This window comes from Channa argus, chromosome 4, assembly GCF_033026475.1.
Source record: "Channa argus isolate prfri chromosome 4, Channa argus male v1.0, whole genome shotgun sequence".
In the NCBI taxonomy this organism is placed as follows: Eukaryota; Metazoa; Chordata; class Actinopteri; order Anabantiformes; family Channidae; genus Channa; species Channa argus.
Genome location: NC_090200.1, coordinates 29,957,290 through 29,977,258, shown reverse-complemented (window position 1 = coordinate 29,977,258; position 19,969 = coordinate 29,957,290). Strand labels below are relative to the sequence as shown.

The 19,969-nt window shown below is 37.7% G+C and overlaps 2 protein-coding genes across 4 annotated transcripts; one reads left to right on the top strand and one right to left on the bottom strand.

Annotated features, from left to right (window-relative positions):
* Nucleotides 1-1,411: 1,411 nt before the first annotated feature.
* On the top strand, nucleotides 1,412-10,979 carry LOC137126223 (C-signal-like). Of its 2 annotated transcripts, XM_067502752.1 has the most exons (6): nucleotides 1,412-1,653; nucleotides 2,044-2,095; nucleotides 2,812-2,999; nucleotides 6,998-7,153; nucleotides 9,517-9,627; nucleotides 10,574-10,979. In XM_067502752.1, exons 1-6 carry the CDS (start codon nucleotides 1,513-1,515, stop codon nucleotides 10,685-10,687), a joined length of 762 nt encoding a protein of 253 aa, XP_067358853.1. In that variant the 5' UTR covers nucleotides 1,412-1,512; the 3' UTR covers nucleotides 10,688-10,979. The 2 variants fall into 2 exon arrangements, with proteins under 2 accessions (XP_067358853.1, XP_067358855.1); XM_067502754.1 differs by lacking the exon at nucleotides 9,517-9,627.
* A 326-nt stretch (nucleotides 10,980-11,305) lies between these two features.
* gal (galanin/GMAP prepropeptide) lies at nucleotides 11,306-17,999 on the bottom strand. Of its 2 annotated transcripts, XM_067502755.1 has the most exons (7): nucleotides 17,858-17,999; nucleotides 17,059-17,139; nucleotides 15,800-15,854; nucleotides 14,410-14,481; nucleotides 13,261-13,347; nucleotides 12,938-13,009; nucleotides 11,306-11,901 (listed from the first exon to the last, which is right to left on the bottom strand). In XM_067502755.1, the coding sequence occupies exons 2-7, from the start codon at nucleotides 17,137-17,139 to the stop codon at nucleotides 11,840-11,842; spliced, it is 429 nt and encodes a 142-aa protein (XP_067358856.1). In that variant the 5' UTR covers nucleotides 17,858-17,999; the 3' UTR covers nucleotides 11,306-11,839. The 2 variants fall into 2 exon arrangements, with proteins under 2 accessions (XP_067358856.1, XP_067358857.1); XM_067502756.1 differs by lacking the exon at nucleotides 14,410-14,481 and having other exon boundaries at nucleotides 17,858-17,997.
* Between the last annotated feature and the right edge of the window lie 1,970 nt (nucleotides 18,000-19,969).

Genomic DNA, 19,969 nt, shown 5'->3' with positions numbered 1-19,969 from the left:
TAGAAATTACCAAAAAAGACAACGGTTGATGAATGTACATTATACCTCAAGCTGAGGGGGTCAACCATTCCTGGTTGGAAGGTATGCCGGTAAGGATGAGAAAATACTCCAGGGAGACTGACATTTGAAGTAGGCCATAGCATGTAGTTTGTCCAGGGTAAGGGTGGACAATACTCTCCACAGAACTACAATCTTGTGAGGAATGGTCATTAGTCTCAACCCATCCCTGTTTGTTTAGTAATGTTTTCAGCTCTGTTGCTGTGTTGTTCATCCTACCAGTATGGAAGGCACCTGTTTTAGGATGGCATTCAGAGATTTTGACAGAATTCAATTTGTCTATGATTGTAATAACCTAAATCCCTGCATTAGCTTCAAACTTACTTTTTAATGACTTGAATTAAATTGATTAAATTAAAATACAGCATTGTACCCTTTTAAATGTATTATGAATATTACTGTATACCACTTCATACTGTAGCCAACCTCCTTTGCTCTTGCAGTTTTTTTCCTCCACTGTCCCTCTGCGTTAACCCAGTCGTTAACACTAACCATTAAGGTTAGCTTAGTTACAATCACAGCGCTAACTTATCTAACTTTACCACTAGCCGATTTAGCGTCACTTTGGCGAAGTTTAACCCTAGCGTTAGCTAAAATATGCTTAGATAAGCGCCAGCTAACTGGTACAACGTTACTTGATGCCGTAGCTACAATGTTGGTGAGAAACTGAATTAATTCGAAATTATTATTTGACAGACTATTAAAAGAACAGTCTTGCCTTACGTTCTGAAGGAATTTAAGTAACGCTAATTAAAAAAAGAAAAGTTATGCTGACCAAACTTTAATTATGGGGCGCTTGTTCAACAGAAATAAAACCAGGAGTCTACACGTGGCCTGTATACTAGTTGGTGTAAGGGGTGGGTAAAATGAACGCACCATTGCTATGAAACAAGCTTCACGTACCAAGAGAAATTCTTATCACTGACTAATAACTGGTTAATATCTCCAGTAGTAAGGTCTGAAAGGACTATGAGTAAATCTGCCAATTTTCTCGATTGACGAATATAGATATAATATGGACCTAACAGCGTGTTAAACTAATCATGGAATGCTATAGCATATTTCTTATTTCCCTGTTTTTCGGTTTTGAGGATATATTGTTGCCTTTCATATAGTCGCATTTTTAAATGTTGCTCCAATTAAGCACTGTTTAGTGGAATAATAATACCATAAATTACTTTGAATTTAGTTAAGCTTTTGCATCCAAGCCGTCTAAACAATCATATATTTTCAAGTTCTTTGTTATTATTAATATTATTACATATTGTTATTATTATTATAACTATTAAAACCTTAAGTCCACTGGCTGTTTGTGAATGAGTGTTCCGCTTTACGAGCAGCTGTGAAGGCAGCATCAGTCCCACAAATTACGTGCTACGTTGCCCTTCCAGCAGGTTATATGACTAACGTTAGCTCATTCTGAAGCGTTTTCCTGTGCAGGGAGTCGGTCTGAATATGTCTATGACTTTATGTAAATCCGTGCTGATAACAGGCTCCAGCAGAGGATTAGGACTACAGCTGGTCAAGGAGATGGCTAAAAGCAGCAACAGACCGTCAACGATCATAGCAACAGCCCGCAACCCTGCTGGCTCCACGGTAAAGACAATGTAAATTGTGGTAACTTTACATAAGTTTGACATTCATCACATAAACACGAATGCACGCCCCTTTCAGACACGCACCTGAATTATGAATTTATCAAGAAATTATCCGTAGGGGCTGTATGTGGGTAAAACAGCATAAATAACCTGAGACACTTTTCTATCTTGTTGCTACCGGAAAAACAATTTACACAGCACGATATAAAAGTTAAAACTCATCCTCAAACTGTAAAATAAATAAACTGTTTTACAGGACCATATCAAGCTGGTGACATCTACGTGTAGGAAATAAATACAGTGAAATCAACTGTGTCTATAGGGTCTGTCCTAATATGGCACATTTTCTTTAATCATTTCTTTTGCCTAAATTTCCAACTTAATCTAGGCTTTACAGAAGCTATCCAAAACCTACCCTGGTGTTCACATTGTCACACTAGGTAAGTCTATATTCTCTGTTTTTGTAAATCATTGATCAGTGAATAATTACGATGTTGAGTTCATGTTGTACAAGTACATCTCTCTTACTGTATCTATAACTTTTCATCTTCTAGACTGTCACAGATAAAATAACACATACCTATACGGTCATGCATGTGGTTTCACAGCTGTCATTGGATATATTCTGGCAAAACAATTTCACTGAAACACTAACTCTGCCTCTAACAATACTCTAACATTATACTGTATAGTATCTGACATTTTTAAAATGCAAGGTCAAAATCCACCTTTATATCCTAATGTTTTAATACTAAATATTTTATGGACATTATTATTGATTTTATTAGCTTATTTATTTTATAAATGTTTACAAAAATATTCTTAATGGTTAGTGCATATGCGTCACAGCTGGAAGGCCCCTAGTTCGAATCGCTGGCTGGCTGCAGCCATTCTGTGTGAAGTCTGCATGTTCTGTTAATATCATGGTCTCTTATCTTTAACTTACTCTCCCTTTGTGCATTAGTCTCATTATTTTATCACTGCTTCTAAAATCTTGTTTTTTACTGTCCTCATTTGCTCTCTGGTTATTAACCACTTTGTTGATTGTAAAACACTATGAACAGCATTACCTAGTAAGGAAGATGCTATGCAATTAGTTTGAATCCTTGATGGTGGAAAAGGTGACCCTGTCTATATTAAAATATTTTATGTCCAGATGTGGACAACCAGAAGAGTATCAGAATAGCCCAGGAGGAGGTCAGGTCCATTGTAGGAGAAAAAGGTCTAAACTGTCTGATCAATAACGCTGCCATCGGACAATCTATGGACATTAACACCATTACGCCGGAGGCCATGATGAAGCACTTTCAGGTCAACACTGTTTCACCACTCTTCGTTACAAAGGTAGGCTGACTGCATGGGCTCAGGAACACCTCTAAAAACTATTGACAGTGAAGACAATCTGTTTCTGAAAATAAAAATTGAAGTTATTAAATCTACTATGCAAAGAAACAACCACAAAGAGTTGTGAGGAAAAAATAAACAGTCTCACACCTCTGCACAATTCAGCAGGAAGGATTTTGTGTGAATGCAGCTGAAGCACACACAGCCTGCTCTGATGTGTATGTGTTAGACAAACTGAGAAGGATCATCTGGTTATTTAGAACTAAAATTATAGTGGAAACCTTCCAGTTTTGTTGTTCCATTATGTTCATCCTGGACCCTGTATTTACAGAATAAGTACTCTATAATTACCATATACCTACAGTTTATGTTCTCTTTGTGTTCCCTGCAAACACAAGATTGTTTCTTAAGTATCATCTAAGTACCAAATAATAATAGACTAGGTACCCCTTGCATACAAAATACTTCCCAGGTTGTTACCCCTTTATTTCCCTCTCTCTTTATCTTGTTCAGGTAGCTAAGTACATATTTGTAAGTGCAGTAAAGCTACACCATTATTATGGGGTTGTGGGCTGTAATCTACAGCATTACCCCCTGTATTCATACCATATGTAGAGCTGTGTTCTTCCCCAAAAAATCTACCTTTGTTTCATCTGTCCACAAGACATTTTAATGTGATGAAGAATGTTGAGGTGGACTTTGACAGTCTTTGAATGTGTGGCACAGTGTGCTACCATGGCTTCTTCCCAGTGTCCTGTCTAATGTTTTGCATATGGTTGACTTATGAACAGAGATGTCAACCAAATCCAATAAACCCTCTAAGTCTTAAGCTTTTACTCGAGGGTTCACTTTTAGTACCTCATTCAGCATAGGGATTTTGGCTGGATGCCCAATTTAATGGAAAGTAGCCATAGTACCAAATTGTCTCTATGTATAGACATCATTGCCATCATAACTAGGTAAAATGCTATCATTTAATCATACTTGATTTTCCATCACACTGTACATTTGAATGCAAAACTTTATGCAAAAACTTATTTAGTGCACATTCAGCTAGTTTAACTATTCTTTTAACATGAAAAGTAACAATTTACTTGTCTGCCATGTACAGCCTTCTTCAAATTTATCCACAGGTTTTCAATGACATTTAAACCTGGTGACTGCGTAGGCCGTGGTGAAACATTTACTTTATGCTTTTAAAACCATCTGAGTTCACTTTGACTTGTGCTTTGGATCATTTTCTTGTTGAAGGATCCACTACCTCTTCATTTTTAGCTTTACCACTGATGGTAGGAGGCCTTGCTTTAAACTTTTCTGATAGTTATCTGTGCTCACTCTCCTTACACCCATCAGACCAAATAATCTGGGTCCAAAACTCATTGCGTTTGTTCACATGTTCCTTAGTATATTCCAAGCTGTGACTTTTCTCCAGAATTTCCGGAATAATCTAGAAAATAGTTGATTGTAGAGATAGACTTTTATTCCAAAATCCAAGGACTTAGTCTGGTCCCCTGTTGAGAAAAATTGATTTTGACATCAATCTCAGGTGTATGAACGAAGGAATTCACAGCCAGAATGGTATAGAGGAATGGGTACACTGACCAATAACTCTGAGAAAAGCAAATATTGTGTTGTATTAAGAGACTCCAAATCTTAGTAGCGGCATATGAATTTAAAACACAGTAGGGCATCGGCACTATGAAGACGAGCCCTCCAGAGGCAGATGTGCCTTCTAAGTGACACAACACTGCCATCTGGTGTCAAGGGTCCTGGTCACTCTGTGCAAAGATGTGTTAATTTAATTTCTGTTCAGCTGTCTTGCAGAAAGGGCTTTGGTTGTAACTGTGCATCTCCACAGTGAAAGAAACCTTCAGTTCAACATACAGAAGAGCTATGTTAAGCCATGTAAATTTTTCACTGATTTAGGAAAATAAACCCCAGGATACATCTGGTAAAAAACATAAAATTAGGCATGAACAGGATTTTTCAACATGGTGCCTTGACTATTAAGGAGAATTATTGGGCTTGAAGAATAGTGAGGGACAGAAAACTGACGTAATTAAAAGCTTGAAAAAAAAAAAAAAGCTAGAATATAAAGTCCCCATTGGAAAAGTGAGGTCAGGGACAGGAGTGCCTTTATGGCTACAACTCCTTTATTTTTGCTGTACACTGAAAACATTTGGGTTTAACATCAAAATGTGAGACATGAGATCACTATTTCACCTTTTATATGCAAGTATTTACATCTGGATCTCATACATAACCTTAACCATACCCACCCATGGGTTTGAACCCACCCATTTAACTGATGGGTGACTTAAAATAGATTTTACCACAACCTCTTTCCATTGTTTGTCTTGGGGGGTTTCTCCCTTCAGTATCAACTTTAGCACATAAAATGTATGCTATATTTTGGCAGTGTAATTTGGGTAATCATCTTGCTGCATGATGAAGGATCTCCCAGTTTGGTTACAATGTTCTTTAAGTTGGCAGACAAAGTTATAATAATCATAATAGTGGGTGACTTACATTCATGTAGATGCTGACAGTAACTGCCTCAACAATGCATTTCATTCATTGTTAAATTCAATTGCTCAAAAACACACCTATCAGTCTGTCACGGTTTTGGTTAGAGGATGGACCCAAGAGAGGAGACAGTGCAAGGGATGCTGTACCAAAAGGGCTTTTATTGACAGAAACTTAAAATGGTGAACAGAAGTCGCTCCTAACAGGAGAATACTAGAAACCAGAGTCAGAACAGAACACAGACTAAGACGACTAACCACCGGAACAGCACACAAGGGGAGTTAACTTCAGGGAAAGTAAAAGACAACAGAAACTAACAGACAAGAAGAGAAGAACTTAATTGGCCAAAATAAACAAGACCAGAAAATCTAATAACTTAAATGACCACACGGGGAAGTCTAAGAAAACTGGTAAACAGAGAAAACTAAGCACATCAACCTCAGATAACAAAAGCTATTAAAACAGGAGAGAAACTAAACAACTAGGCATGGAGAACAATAACTACTAAACAGGAGAGACAGAATTAACCAATGAGAAATTGATAACAATGACTATAGGACTAGAATGAACACATGGAACACCACAAGAAAACTAATAAAAAGGGAACATGTCAAACTAAACAGGACACGGGTATGAAAATAAGCTACTAAAACAATGAACCGACGGGAAAAACACTAAGAAACAAATCAAACCCCAAACCTCAGACCAAAGGGAAAAGCTGCACAAGGTCCAGAAAACAAAAGTCCAAGAGCAACAAGAGTCCCGAATGCAAAAGTCCACGAAACACATATAGCTTTTACCTAGGGTTGGTGAGGGTAATAACAACGACACTGAAGACAGGAACCACATTAACAACGACGAGGATCTGGGAGGGAAGTGAAGGGAAGACAGAACTTAAATAGAGGAGGGAACAGGTGCAAACAATGAGGAACAACGAGGGTAAAGCTGGGTAAAAAGAACCAAGGACCGGAAGTAAGGAGAAGGGGCCACAAAATAAAAGTCAAGGAACAGGAAGTGCAACGCGATTCTGACACAGTCACGTATTGCAGTACTTTTGCTCAAAAATGGGTGGGTTCAAACAAAGCCTGCTATCTTCTTCTTACATCTTCCAGATGTAAATGCCTGGAAATACAAGCTGAAATGTTGATATCTTGTCTCATGTTCATCTTTTGATGTCAAACCCAAATGTTTACAAATGTCTACAGCAAAAAAGAATTGGCTTCACTGTTCCAAAACTTCTAGAGGAGAGTGTAAAACTTCCTCTAAGCTGAACTATTCAAAGCAGAATTTTGACAGCAAGTGTTGAAAAGATTTAGATTTCCAGCCTACATGAAGTTTATATTCATTTTAATCAGACTGTTCTTTCTATTAAAACAAATTGTAGTTATCTATTCAGTGTTTTTCTATTCATCGTATTATATCTTGTGTGACCATTTCACCTAATCATTCCTGCTTGTGGCTCTGGTGTCCAGGCCTTCCTCTCTCTATTGCAGACTGCTGCTGCTCAGTCAACTGGGATGGGGATCCAAAGAGCAGTCATTATCAACATCTCCTCCATCCGCGGCTCTATTACATGCAACTGGGATGAAGGTGCCAACTTCAAGAGCTATGCCTACCGCACCTCCAAGGTCAGAATGCAGTGGAAAATATGATTTAAAAGTTTTCACACTCAAACTTAAAAGCTTTTTAAGCTGTGTAATAATTATAATGTGTTTATGAAGTTCTTGTTCCATGTAAAAAGTGTTTAAAAGGTACCTTATGTATTCTATGTAGTGGGTTCTGCAAAATATAGAAAAACCTTAAATGTATGTAATAAATAAGTCTTATTTATTTGTATTTATTGATAATGATAATAATTTTTTACATAGGCAGCACAGTGGTGGAATTGTTGGCAGTACCATCTTACAGCTTGGGTTACCCCTGGTCCAAAGACATGCATGTTAGGTTAATTGGTTACTCAAAATTTTCTGTAGGTGTAAATGTTAGTGGGAATGGTTGTCTTTCTGTCTATGTCTCTCCTGTATTGGCCCTGACATAGACTGAGACCTGTCCAGGGTCAACCCCTCCTCCAGCTGGGATAGGCTCCAACCCCCTGCGACCCTGAAGAGGATAACTAGTTACACATAATGGCTGCATGGGTGATTTATTTCAGCCTCAGATTTGTTTAGTTGTCCTTATGCTGAAAGTTCTACAGCATATAAAGTATTGTTAAAAATAATAGCAGTACAATTTGAATAACCAGAATAATCCAGGTTTTTAGTATATATTTTTTTGCTACGTGGCAAACAAGTTACCAGTAGGTGCAGTACATTCTCAGAAAACAAACAAGACCCAGCATTCATGATATGCACGCTCGTAACTGTGCAATTGGGCAGTTAATTGAAAGGGGTGTGTTCAAAAATATAGCAGTGTCTGCCATTGACCGTACAAACTGAAAACTATTTTGTACAAACGTTTTTGTTTCTAGAATTTAGCAATCCTGTGAATCACTAAAGTCACTAAAGTTTGGCATGGAGTCAACCAATTTATGGCACCTCTCAGCTGTTATTGTACTCCATGATTCTTTAACAACATTCCACAATTGATTTACATTTCTTAGTTTTGCTTCAGAAACAGCATTTTTGATACCACCCCACAAGTTCTTGATTGGTTTAAGGTCCAGGGATTCGGCTGGTCACTCCATAACATTCATTTTGTTGGTTTGGGACCAAGACTTTGCTCGTTTACTAGTGTGTTTGGGGTCATTGTCTTGTTAAAACAACCATTTCAAGGGCATGTCCTCTTCAGCATAAGGCAACATGACCTCTTCAAGTAGTTTGACATATGCAAACTGATCCATGATCCCTGGTATGCGATAAATAGGCCCAACACCATAGTAGGAGAAACATGCCCATATCATGATGCTGGCACCACCATGCTTCACTGTCCTCACTGTGTACTGTGGCTTGAATTCAGAGTTTGGGGGTCGTCTCACAAACTGTCTGTGGCCTTTGGACCCAAAAAGAACAATTTTACTCTCATCAGTCCACAAAATGTTCCTCCATTTCTCTTTAGGCCAGTTGATGGGTTCTCTGGCAAATTGTAACCTCCTCTGCACATGCCTTTTTTTTTAACAGAGGGACTTTGCGGGGGATTCTTGAAAATAGATTAGCTTCACACAGACGTCTTCTAACTGTCACAGTACTTGCAGGTAACTCCAGACTGTCTTTGATCATCCTGGAGCTGATCATTGACTGAGCCTTTGCCATTCTGGTTATTCTTCGATCCATTTTTATGGTTGTCTTCTGTTTTCTTCCACGTCTCTCTGGTTTTGCTCTCCATTTGAAGGCATTGGAGATCATTTTAGCTGAACAGCCTATAATTTTTTGCACCTCTTTATAGGTTTTCCCCTCTTCAATCAAGAAAATCTACTGCACCTACTGGTAACTTGTTTGCCATGTAGCAATAAAAGATATACTAAAAACCTGGATTATTCTATTAAGTCACATTGTACTGCTATTATTTTGAACAATACTGTACATACCAATCAAGGGGGCGGCTGTAGCCCGTTGGTAAAGGCAGTCATCCACAGACCACAGGGTGAGTCCCCGGCCCTGACTATATGTCGAAGTGTCCCTGGGCAAGACACTGAAACCCTAACAGCCCACTCCCCTCCCCAGCTGTGCAGTGCCGGTCCAAGCCCGGTAGAAATTGGGGAGGGTTGCGTCAGGAAGGGCATCCGGCGTAAAAACTGTGCCAAATCAACATGCGGACAAATGATCTGCTGTGGCAACCCTGAACCAGGACAAAAAAAAAAAAACTGTACATACCAATTAGTTTGCCACAGGCCAATCAGATTTCAGCCTGACTTCAGCCCTTGTTTTGGTGCACTAAATAATGACACAGGAGTAAGATTTGGAAATAATGGTGTGGTGGTTGCTTTACATTCCTACATCTTCACTTGGAAACAGCAAGAAAGAATTTAATGTTATTTTCTTTTTTATAATCATAGGCAGCACTAAACATGGTAACAAGGTGCTTAGCTGCTGACCTGGGGTCAGATGGAATCCTTTGTATGGCTCTGCACCCTGGCTGGGTCAGGACTGACATGGGGGGACCTGATGTAAGTTTTCAGTCATTTCCTCTCTTTAAGTTGCATTAAATTGTGACCTCAGTGATTATAGACTTGCTTCCTGGGGTTCTAGTTTAGGAGTGTAAATAATACATGTAAATAAATGGTGTTAAACTTCCCTCCCCCTCTTCTATATCTCAATATCTATACAGGCAAGACATAGTGAAGTTCAATGCCATCTGTGGCTGTGGGTTAGTGGGTAGAGCAGTCGTCTACACATTTTAGGGTCAGTCGTTGGACTCCTTGTGTCCCTAATTAAGACACTGGAGCCCCAAGTATTGAATGTAACAGGTGTCCAAAACACAATTTCCCCATTCTCCCATCGGATTAAAAAACATAAATATCTAATTTAATATTCTAAATATAAAATAAAAGTTAAAATATTTGTGCTACCCAAAGTAGAACAATAAGTTCAAAATCTGTGAAATTCTTAATAAGTTTGTTTGAATACTGGAAGATAAAAGAACCAAAGCAATGTGAAAACGGACTCTAATTGGGGAGGCCAACATGTTTTTTCCTAATTGTTTATCAGAGAAGTGAATTTGGGATGCAGCATTCAAAGCACAGACTCATTAAGACTGCTTGATAGTTCTTTTTAGCTGTTATGCTGATGCTACTTCAGCTAATATATTTGAATATCTCACATTATATCTGTTATACCTTGTGTTGCCGCAGTAGATCTTTAGTTTGATCTGATTTAGCTTTTTTATCACGCAAACAGTTTGTGTTCTCTGTAACTGAATCTATACAAACTGCTCTCTGGCTTCAGTGCTGTAAAAAGATGTCAGTATGAAGTTAATATGTACTAAATAAATTCCTGTCTAAAACAAAAACCTGCACTGTCACACTGAATAATATTGTGGCACTGATGCAGTGAGAACATATAATGCTAAGTGATTGTAGCTGATTCAATTATTTTAGTGTTTCTTTGTTTCAGGCTGACTTGTCAGAAGAGGAGAGTGTCTCTGGAATGCTGACTGTCCTCTCCCAGCTGACAGATAAAGACCATGGAGTATTCAAAGACTACCGGGGAAACAACTTACCGTGGTGAAATTAAGCTCTGTGGAACACTGTCATCAAAATGAAAGGGTCCAGGATTTAATGAAAGCAGTGTGTTCTGATTACCTAGCTTTCTCATTATCTCTGTGTTGCAGTTTGAAAAATGTTTATTAAAAATTCATGGTTATTAAGTTCTAAACAAGAAATGTGAGCAAGAACAATTAGTAATGAGATGATTACATATAAAAATATCCAAGGTGTGTTGTTTCTTGGTTGCTTATTGATTAATGATCTGCTTATATTATGTTAAAATATTGTAAAAATAATAAAGCATAAAACCACCAGGATGTTGAAAGGACAACGTTCATTATTATAAGAAAAACATAAGCCCAAATTCAACTTACTGTCTCATCATTTTCATTTATTTGGTTTTTCTTAGTCTTTTTTTTTTCCATTTTCTGGCAGAAATGTGCTCACATATATTATGGGGACTGATGATGGATCTTAGTGATGTAACCAAAGTGTAGAACACCAAATCACATTTCAGTAGATAGTAAATGGTAAATGGTCTGCACTTATATAGGTCTTTTCTACCTGTTTGGTACCCAAAGCGCTTTGCAATGCATCTCATTTGCCCATTCAAACTCACAATCACATCACACACAGATGGGGGCACTGCTATGCAGCTGGCCTACACTCATCGGAAGCAACTAAGTTGGGGTTCAATGTCTTGGACATGTGACCGGAGGACTCGGGGATCGAACCAACAACCTTGCGATTGGTGGACAAGCACTTTACCCCGTGAAATAAGTATTGAAATACTGAGCCCATTCTGCATTTTATATTGTGTGTCACTTGTTTTTTTTTAATCATTTGCAGAAAAGAAATAGGGAATATATATCAGTTGTCAGGTGAGTTCAGTGCAATTTGTTAGTTTATTTAACTCCAATTAGATGATAGTATATTAAATGATAATAGTGTTGGTTTCTGATCAGGGATCTCTATTACCCTAATCCTGCAATCAGGAAACACTTACTGACCCTCAGTACAGACAAAGTTTTATTTACACAGGAGGAGTAAGACCTGATATTTGTACTGGGAAACAATCATTCTCTGTCATTCACATCATAGGTACAAGGACAAGTCCACCATCAGAGCATGAAAGGAGATACAGTGGGAGTCTCAGGTAGAGGGAGATGACACTTTAGGGATTGGCCAGTTCATCTGATGTCACAGAGGAAGGCAGGCTGTCCAAGGCTCCCATCTCTGTAAGCACACACACACACACTCTCAGAGAACATTACTGAACTTTTGGGTTTGCTGAATTTAACCCAGGTTAAAAATGACTTCCAAAGCTCACCAGAATCTACCAAATATGATGTATTTTAATATCAATATAAAATTGCTAAATGTTTCTCTTGATTTTCCTTTCATATTGTTCATAGCAGGACCTACAGATGACACTATCAGTCAGTGACCTTTTTTCCCTTCATCCAGTGCCCACTGTAGTAAGACATCTCCCACTATATGTTAGGATTTAATAAGCAGAGAGAATTCTGAACTCTTATAATGATGTCTGATGATTGACCCTTTTTCTAGAGACTGCTCAAGATGATACAGATGTACCTGTAAGGGTAAACTTTAGAATTGCTATTTTTCTCTATTGGTCTCATACTAAGCAACACAAAATTACTTTAAAGTCTTCCATTTCACATGTATTGAGGCTACTGTGATCCTGGGAACACTCAGTGTTTTAGAAAGGGTTTATTACCCTTGTCCTGATCTGTGCCCCACTAAAATGTTATAGTAAAATGTTAAATATATCTACAGACAGCTACTTGTACTTCATGGCTTGAGATGAATATAAAGAAATGATATATACACCATTTCTTTAGTAGCTTTATAAACTGTTTCACTCAAATAAATTTGCCAGATGTGGAGGTTCTAGACAGATGTCAAGGACGATTAAAGATTTTTTTTTTGATTGAACAATAAATATAAAACACCAAGTGTACAAAAAGTAAAGAGGTCATTGTATATTCATTATTGGAGTAATTTACATTATAAAAAATACTTGTAATAATCTGATAGTTAATTGTGTGTTTATTTATTTTCACATTGTGTTGTAGAATAGCTGTTCTGTATGATAATGTTGTTAATGTGGAAAATGTGGATCAAATTACTTTTTTATTTTAACAACTGCATACCTCTGCAGTGGAGAGGAACCAGGATTTTAAAAAGTTAAACAGTTTATAAAACTGATGAGTTACTTCATAATGTAAGATAGACATTACAAGGATACCTTTTAGTTTGAGGTATGATAGGAAGTCAATGACAGTGTGGATGATGTCCTCATCTGCTATTCTTAGGGCACCTGTGGAGACAAAGTGCAGCCTATATTATCGCACCTGAAGCTGTCAGTGTAAGGTTTGAAGGAAGCTAATTTCTAATTCTGTTAAATTCGCATAATTTGAAACTCAGTCCAGTTCAGTGGAGTTTCCAATGACCAACAGTAAGAAGAAAGCACTATTTTTTTATTCAGCAGCACTGTGGGGTTGTAATCTTACACAATGTAACTTTAAGCAGTAGAAAGAGGAGCATTGTTTCTGTGTATCAGAGACAGACCTGTTCGGTAGTCTTCTTCCTGTCCCATGTCCCTCTTTCCAGCCAGACCTGGCTTGTCTCCTAGTGTCCTGTGTCCATCTATTCCATCTAAACAGTGAGGAGTGATCACAGTTGATACAGTCACACAAACAGCACATGGGTCACTCAGCACTTAATTCCACTGGTTGCAGCCCTCATTGAAATTCAGCTGAAACCCAGTCATTTTCAATGTTAAGTTAAACTGCTTTTCTGTTTTTTAAAAGCATGATACAGTTATGATTTTCAAATCATTTGCAGTTGCTCCAGACTAAGAGCTAAAGGAGACACTTTGTTATTTTAGCATGTTATTTGCTTTGTAAATTTCCAAACCTCTACAGACCACCTGCAGGGCTTGGCTCATGGAATTGCTGAAGCAAAGGTTTGACCAAAAGAAAAAATAAAAGCACATTAAAATAAGATGAACTGTTGTCTAAACACAAAATCAATAGAATAATAATGAAAATGAAAAACAAATAAATAAATAATGGCAAAGCAAAGTGATTTGTTAGCTAAGGTGCATCATTACAGATCATCATGCAATGTTACTTACAGAACTCACCAACAATTATGCAACCTACTGTATCATTCACAATTTTAAGCGAAGGTTTAAGTGCTCCATGATGCTGTGCAATACAGCAATGACAGCAAACATGGTAAATATTAAAATATGGTCAAAGGATGTTTAAATAATAGTACAGTAAAACATATGCCTGCAGTCATCTCTGTGAGTTCTGCTACAGTAACAGTGGAATAATTTGTATATGTAATAGGAGATTTTTTTTTCTCTCTCCCTACTAGTTTTCTACATGCAGAGGAAAGAATAAATGTGGGTTGTGAATGTATTTTAGGTCTGTGGATGTAGAGATAACTTAAGAAAATTCATATTCCCTAAACATGAAATATAACAGACTGTTTTACAAAACGGAGATGTTTTACATTGAGACACTAATATGCAAGCAATATGAGTCAAAGCACAGAGAGAAATTAAATGCCAGTAAGCAGAAGCATAGACAGCAGGCACACAACTTCTCCTGATGAGTGACAGAAGCAAGTAAGAGGTGAGATGTTTGGACAGAGCAATTCCTGGCCTGACACCCAAGGCCCTGCAGCGGCCGTATGTTTCTATCTTACATTGAGTGACCAGCTCGTCTCTGCCTCTGGGACTGGGAGAATCCTTTATCTGAATTAGGTGATCAATACGACCTGAAACACAGGATGAGGCAGGAGCAACCTTTACCTGGGCTTCACACACACACACTCTAACACGCACACACACATACACACACACACACACACATTTCCAGGGTTCCTGTCTTGAATTGAATGAAAACCAGTGAAGAATTGGTAAGGACACGTACACACTCCACACATCTGGAAACTCAGTTATTTCTTCATGTGTCCACTAAAAGTAGGTAAGGTTATTATTTAACAATGAACTGTCACAACCAAAGCTACAACATGGCTATACTGGGTTAAGAAATATTCTCTTTTTGCCCTTAGTTAGAGGGAAGGAAACAGACAGCCTGGTCCTGTTGAATGCCTAGCATTTTCATCTCCTGTAAAGCTTGTAAGTTATATCTAATTAGTTTCATATGTAAATGTGAATTTTTTACAGCAGACTCTGTGAAAATTGGAGTGACATTCATCAGAGGGACACTGTTTAATAACTCAACTCAACTCAACTTTATAAGAACTTTAAAAGGTCAGTTTAATGTTTTCAACCTAATCTGTTGCCTGCAGGTGGCCAGAAAAAATGCAGGAATGCAGCTTTATATTAACAGATTTCCTGTAAAACAAGTCCAAAACTTCAAATATGTTTACATGAATACATTCCTGTCTGCTCTATCAAATATCTTCAAATAACCAACCTTCAGGTATTTAACTATGGTTTAAATCTGTACTATTTTAATTTACAGTCTAAACAATAGTCTAACAATAAGTTTAAAGCCTTTTAAGTCCCATTAATTGTAAATGTAATGATTAATTTACACTGTGCTCATGGCCCAATCTCTGAAAAAGACATTATTTATTATCTAAACTACAAAAGATTTGTTTTATCTTGTGACTTAACTATCCCTGTCTAACCCTCTTTCCTTCACTGCATTATGAATATTGGATGGATACCACTGGTTTGGACATTTGGCTATTAAATAGTATTAGCTAGTGACACTTGGAAAAAAGATGCTACTAAGTAGAATGTGCATGGAACCAGGTCTTGAAAAATTATTGAAAGGAGTTAGAATATATGGTCAATCAAACTACCCTATGTCAAGAACATTGGACAATACCTAGAATCAAATATACTGGTCTGCCTCAAACTATGATGAAACGTGAGTGGAAGCAGGGTGTGAAATTTCTTGCTGTCAGGGGAAATGTTGAGTTTGTTGCATTTTTGTGAATATAGCACCTTTGAGTTTTATGAGGAAAAGATTGGGACTTGAGCCCCTTCAGCCTCTGACCTACCAGCTGTTTTGAATTGTGTGTGTGTGTGTATGTGTGTGTGTGTGTGGTCAGTACTTACGGGGACCTAACAAGTATCCAGCGCTGTTCAGAGTCCAGCCACGCTTCTCCTTCGCCTGTAGATCAGGACAAAGACAGGTGTAAAGTTTATTGCAGGTGTTTTTTGTCCTATGAAGTTAGTCACACATCTCTTCAAATATAAGCAGTCGATAGTCAAAGGACATTTGAAGGTTAAAATAGCAGAGTCAATAAGTTAACTACAGTGCACTCAGAAAGTATTCATACCACTGATCATGCTTTTTTTTTTTAAAGACATCTAAATGGAATTCTGATTATATACACCAATCAGCCAGAACATTACTACTGGTGGTCTTAATAATGTGATGGAGGACCAAGGTCAGCATGGCCACTCTGAGCAGTCTGCAGCTGCACAGCCCCATACACAGCAACATGTGATACAATGTGTGCAGAGGTGGTGAAGGTTCACCTATTAAATACTCTAGTAAAAGTTCAAATATATACTAAAAAAAATAATGCTGTTCAATTACCACTTCAAATATTTTACCTCAAACTACTAAGCAGATTAACCACATTTTACTTACAGTACAAAAGTAAAAGTACTACATTAAGGAAAATATGTATTTTAACAATTATTTGGTTATGGTAAAACATGTACGATAATTAATAAAAACTAACGTTTAAATGTCACTGTTTGTAAACGTGGAGCTGATTTTAACCACTTTGTATAAGACAGGTGGTTTACACATAATGATACATCTGCATTTATTAGTTCATCATATGTTTATAAAAAATAATATAATATTTTTGAAATAACACCAAGTAGTGGTAACTATGTGCCTTATTGGCGCAGACCGACTATATTTAATATATTTAAAATTCGAATGCAGCACAGATTTGGGGTCGACTATGGCGCAGGCACGTAGAGCGGTTGTCCACCAATCTCACAGTTGTTGGTTCAATCTCCGGTCACATGTAGAAGTGTCCTTGAGCAAGACACTGAACCCCAACTTAGCTGCTCCCGGTGAGTGTTGGCCAGCTGCATAGCAGCTCCCCCATTGGTGTATGAGTGTGTCTGTGATTGTGAGTGTGAATGGGTGAATAAGAAGCAGTGTAAAGCGCTTTGAGTGCCAATAGGCAGAAAAGCGCTATATAAGTGCAGACAATTTACCATTTATTTCGTTATTTTTGTCATACTTTTACATTATTAGGCTACTTATCAGTTTTTGTATTTTCTTATTTCTGCATTTGACAGGTAAAGCCACACTAACACCAGCTGTATTGAGTGTTCAGTTTGCTTACCGCAATGACCAACCCGATGGTCTCAGAGAGAGCTGCGCAAAAGATGAGGGACACGCAAAACACTCCAAAGCACCTCTGCATCTGGGAAAGAGACAGGAGGAAGTATCAATACCGACTGTGAAGTTTTTGGAAACCATTACTCCTAACGTGTTATGCGTGGCCTATGGGCAGGAAGACTATAAAAAGTTTTCTAACCATCATTTTTACAGTGTCTCTGTGCGGTTTTCTACCACAAAATCTCTAGGAGACGTCTGTTGCCTGAATTTGATCAGGGCAGTGGTTTGTTACAGGTGCCTGTTATCTGTATCAGATTACAACTGGCCAGCAAGGTCCACACAGCTCCCACAAATGTGAAGCCAACAAATATGGTTTCTGGCAGTGATCCGACCGATGATAGCTTGAACGAGAAGCACCTGGAGGAGGAGACGCTGCAATAGCAGCACTGAAGAAACTAATACCAGTACTACTACTACAACAGGCTACTGCACACATTTACTTCAGATGTACACAGGTGAATAAAGTCCTAAGCATTAAAGGACTGTGGTTTTGGAGCTAGAGAGAGTCCACCAGTTACTGTCGGCAGTGTCTGATATGACAGTGCTTCATATTTGACCATCTCATTTGTTCATCTGCTGGCCAAACTGGGAACACTGGAGTAAGCGGGAAGTCTATTTCTTTCTTTTCTTTACTAAAGTAAATATAGATGCTCACCTAGGCCACATTCAGGATCAGTCCGACCACACCTAAACTACTTTTTCATCTCAAGTGCACAAAGGGAACAAGCAAAGCAGTAACTCACCTTTGATCTAACTTGTCCTTTTCTGTCACTCTGGAGTTCAAAGCCCGAGTTGCTCGGTGTACGGTTCGGATGAAATGAAGACTTGGTTCAGCTTTTATGCTGCTGTCAGCTAGCGTCAGAAGACCCCTCCCGCAGACACGATGGGCAGGTCACGAACAGAACCTATAATGAAATCCAATATCCTATAATGCCATCATCAGATTTTTCTTTGTCGCCCTCGGAGACGTGGAATCGAATTTTAAAACACGTCTGTGCTATTTTTCTGCCCTAACTTGATATGTGACTGTAACATGCTTCCTCTAAGATCTTTTTGAGCTCTCCAAAGGCGCAGGTGAACCATATAACATGTTCTTCTATCCCCAGCGCTATGCTTTATGACTTTCATGCTTTTATATTGTTATATATTATTACTGTTATATAAAATTTTGCAGTGTGTGTGACTGTGTACATACACACACACACAATTTTGTAAAATAGATTTTTTTTTTTAGATCTTTTTTACATTTGAAATCCTAATAAACCTTGTGCAGTGGCTGAAACAATATAGGTTTTATTATTAGAAGCCTAATATAAATACACTGAAGTTACCTGCAGGACAGTACAGGATGTTAGACCATGGCAGTTCACACAAAAATACAGCCAGTGTAATTATTGCATTATTTGTGCTGTAATTTACCAGAAATATCGCTGCTTTTCATTTTTCCGTAGAAATACAATTAGTTATAATATAGTTTATCACTTCACTCTTTTAAAACGACATCACAAAAATGTCCAAATAATCAACCAAACTCATCAGATATGAGTTGTATGCATTGCAGAGCATTTATTTCTACTTTGAAGTATCTAATACACATCCCCGACGAGTTTCAATTAACAGGACAGTGTCTTTACAGAACAGGGTCAGTGAAATCTGCACCTCACCCACTGAGATCAATAAAAACCTAGCTAAATACAATATATCCATATGTTTGGCCCATTCAGTCATAAAGCATAAAATCTATGACACAAGCACATGAAGCTTCTGTATGTTGCAGTCAGCCTGATCAGATTAAGACAGTAATATAAGGCAAACATATGTCATTTTTAATCCATATTTTTAATGTTCATTTGATTACATTTCTGTTTAAGTTAAATTTGATAAAAACTCTCTCTCACTCTCTCTCTCTCTCTCTCTCTCTCTCTCTCTCTCTCTCTCTATATATATATATATATATATATATATATATATATATATATATATATATATATTCCTTTTTAAGAATCATTTTTTAAGAATCATTTAATATATATATATAAAAGCTGCTTACATGCAGCTGGTGATGAGTGAATGATAAAACTGTGATTAATAATTGGAACAGTATTGAGATGACAGTTGTGACATGAGTCAGAAATGTGCACAAAGTCAGAAAAGTCAGAAATTTGGTCATGAATCGAAGTACAAACACCATGAGCATCAGTTTGCTTATCGATCAGAAAAGAAAAAAATTGAGGAAGAAGATTTACTGATTGACATGTGTCCTCGAGTTTTCATCCCACATGACCCTCACAGCAAAAGATGGAAAAAACTGTGCTATTTTAAGTTTTACGAAGCCTCACGATCTGACGCAGTGAGATGAGAACACATGGGGCCACATGTGGCACCAATGAACTATCACAAAATAAACATAATCGTTTTTTATGTACATCTTCTGCATAAAATGTCTGATCATCACAGATAGTCGATTAATATTGTTCCTGTTAGACAAAAGACAAAGTGGCTACTTCACTGGTAAGGGAAAAAAAACAGCTGTGAATAGACGAAGACCATCACTCAAAATGTAAATTTCAAGATAAAAGCACAATGATGAGTATTGACAAAATACCAAAACAAAGTTCTACAATCAGACATGTCTCATTCTAAATTTCCCCGTTTTCCCACCTTCTGCCTTTAAAGGTAGGTCATTAGAGCAATTTATGTGAGGGAAAAGAAATAAGCAGCCTTTCTGTGTGCATGCATGCTTCTATGCATAAGTTATGCATGAGTTTAAAAATGTAAAACATTCTCACTCAAAGGTACAACATGCAGCTTCTGGGAATCAAGCCATGTGTGACTTCAAGTCAATCCACCCTGGG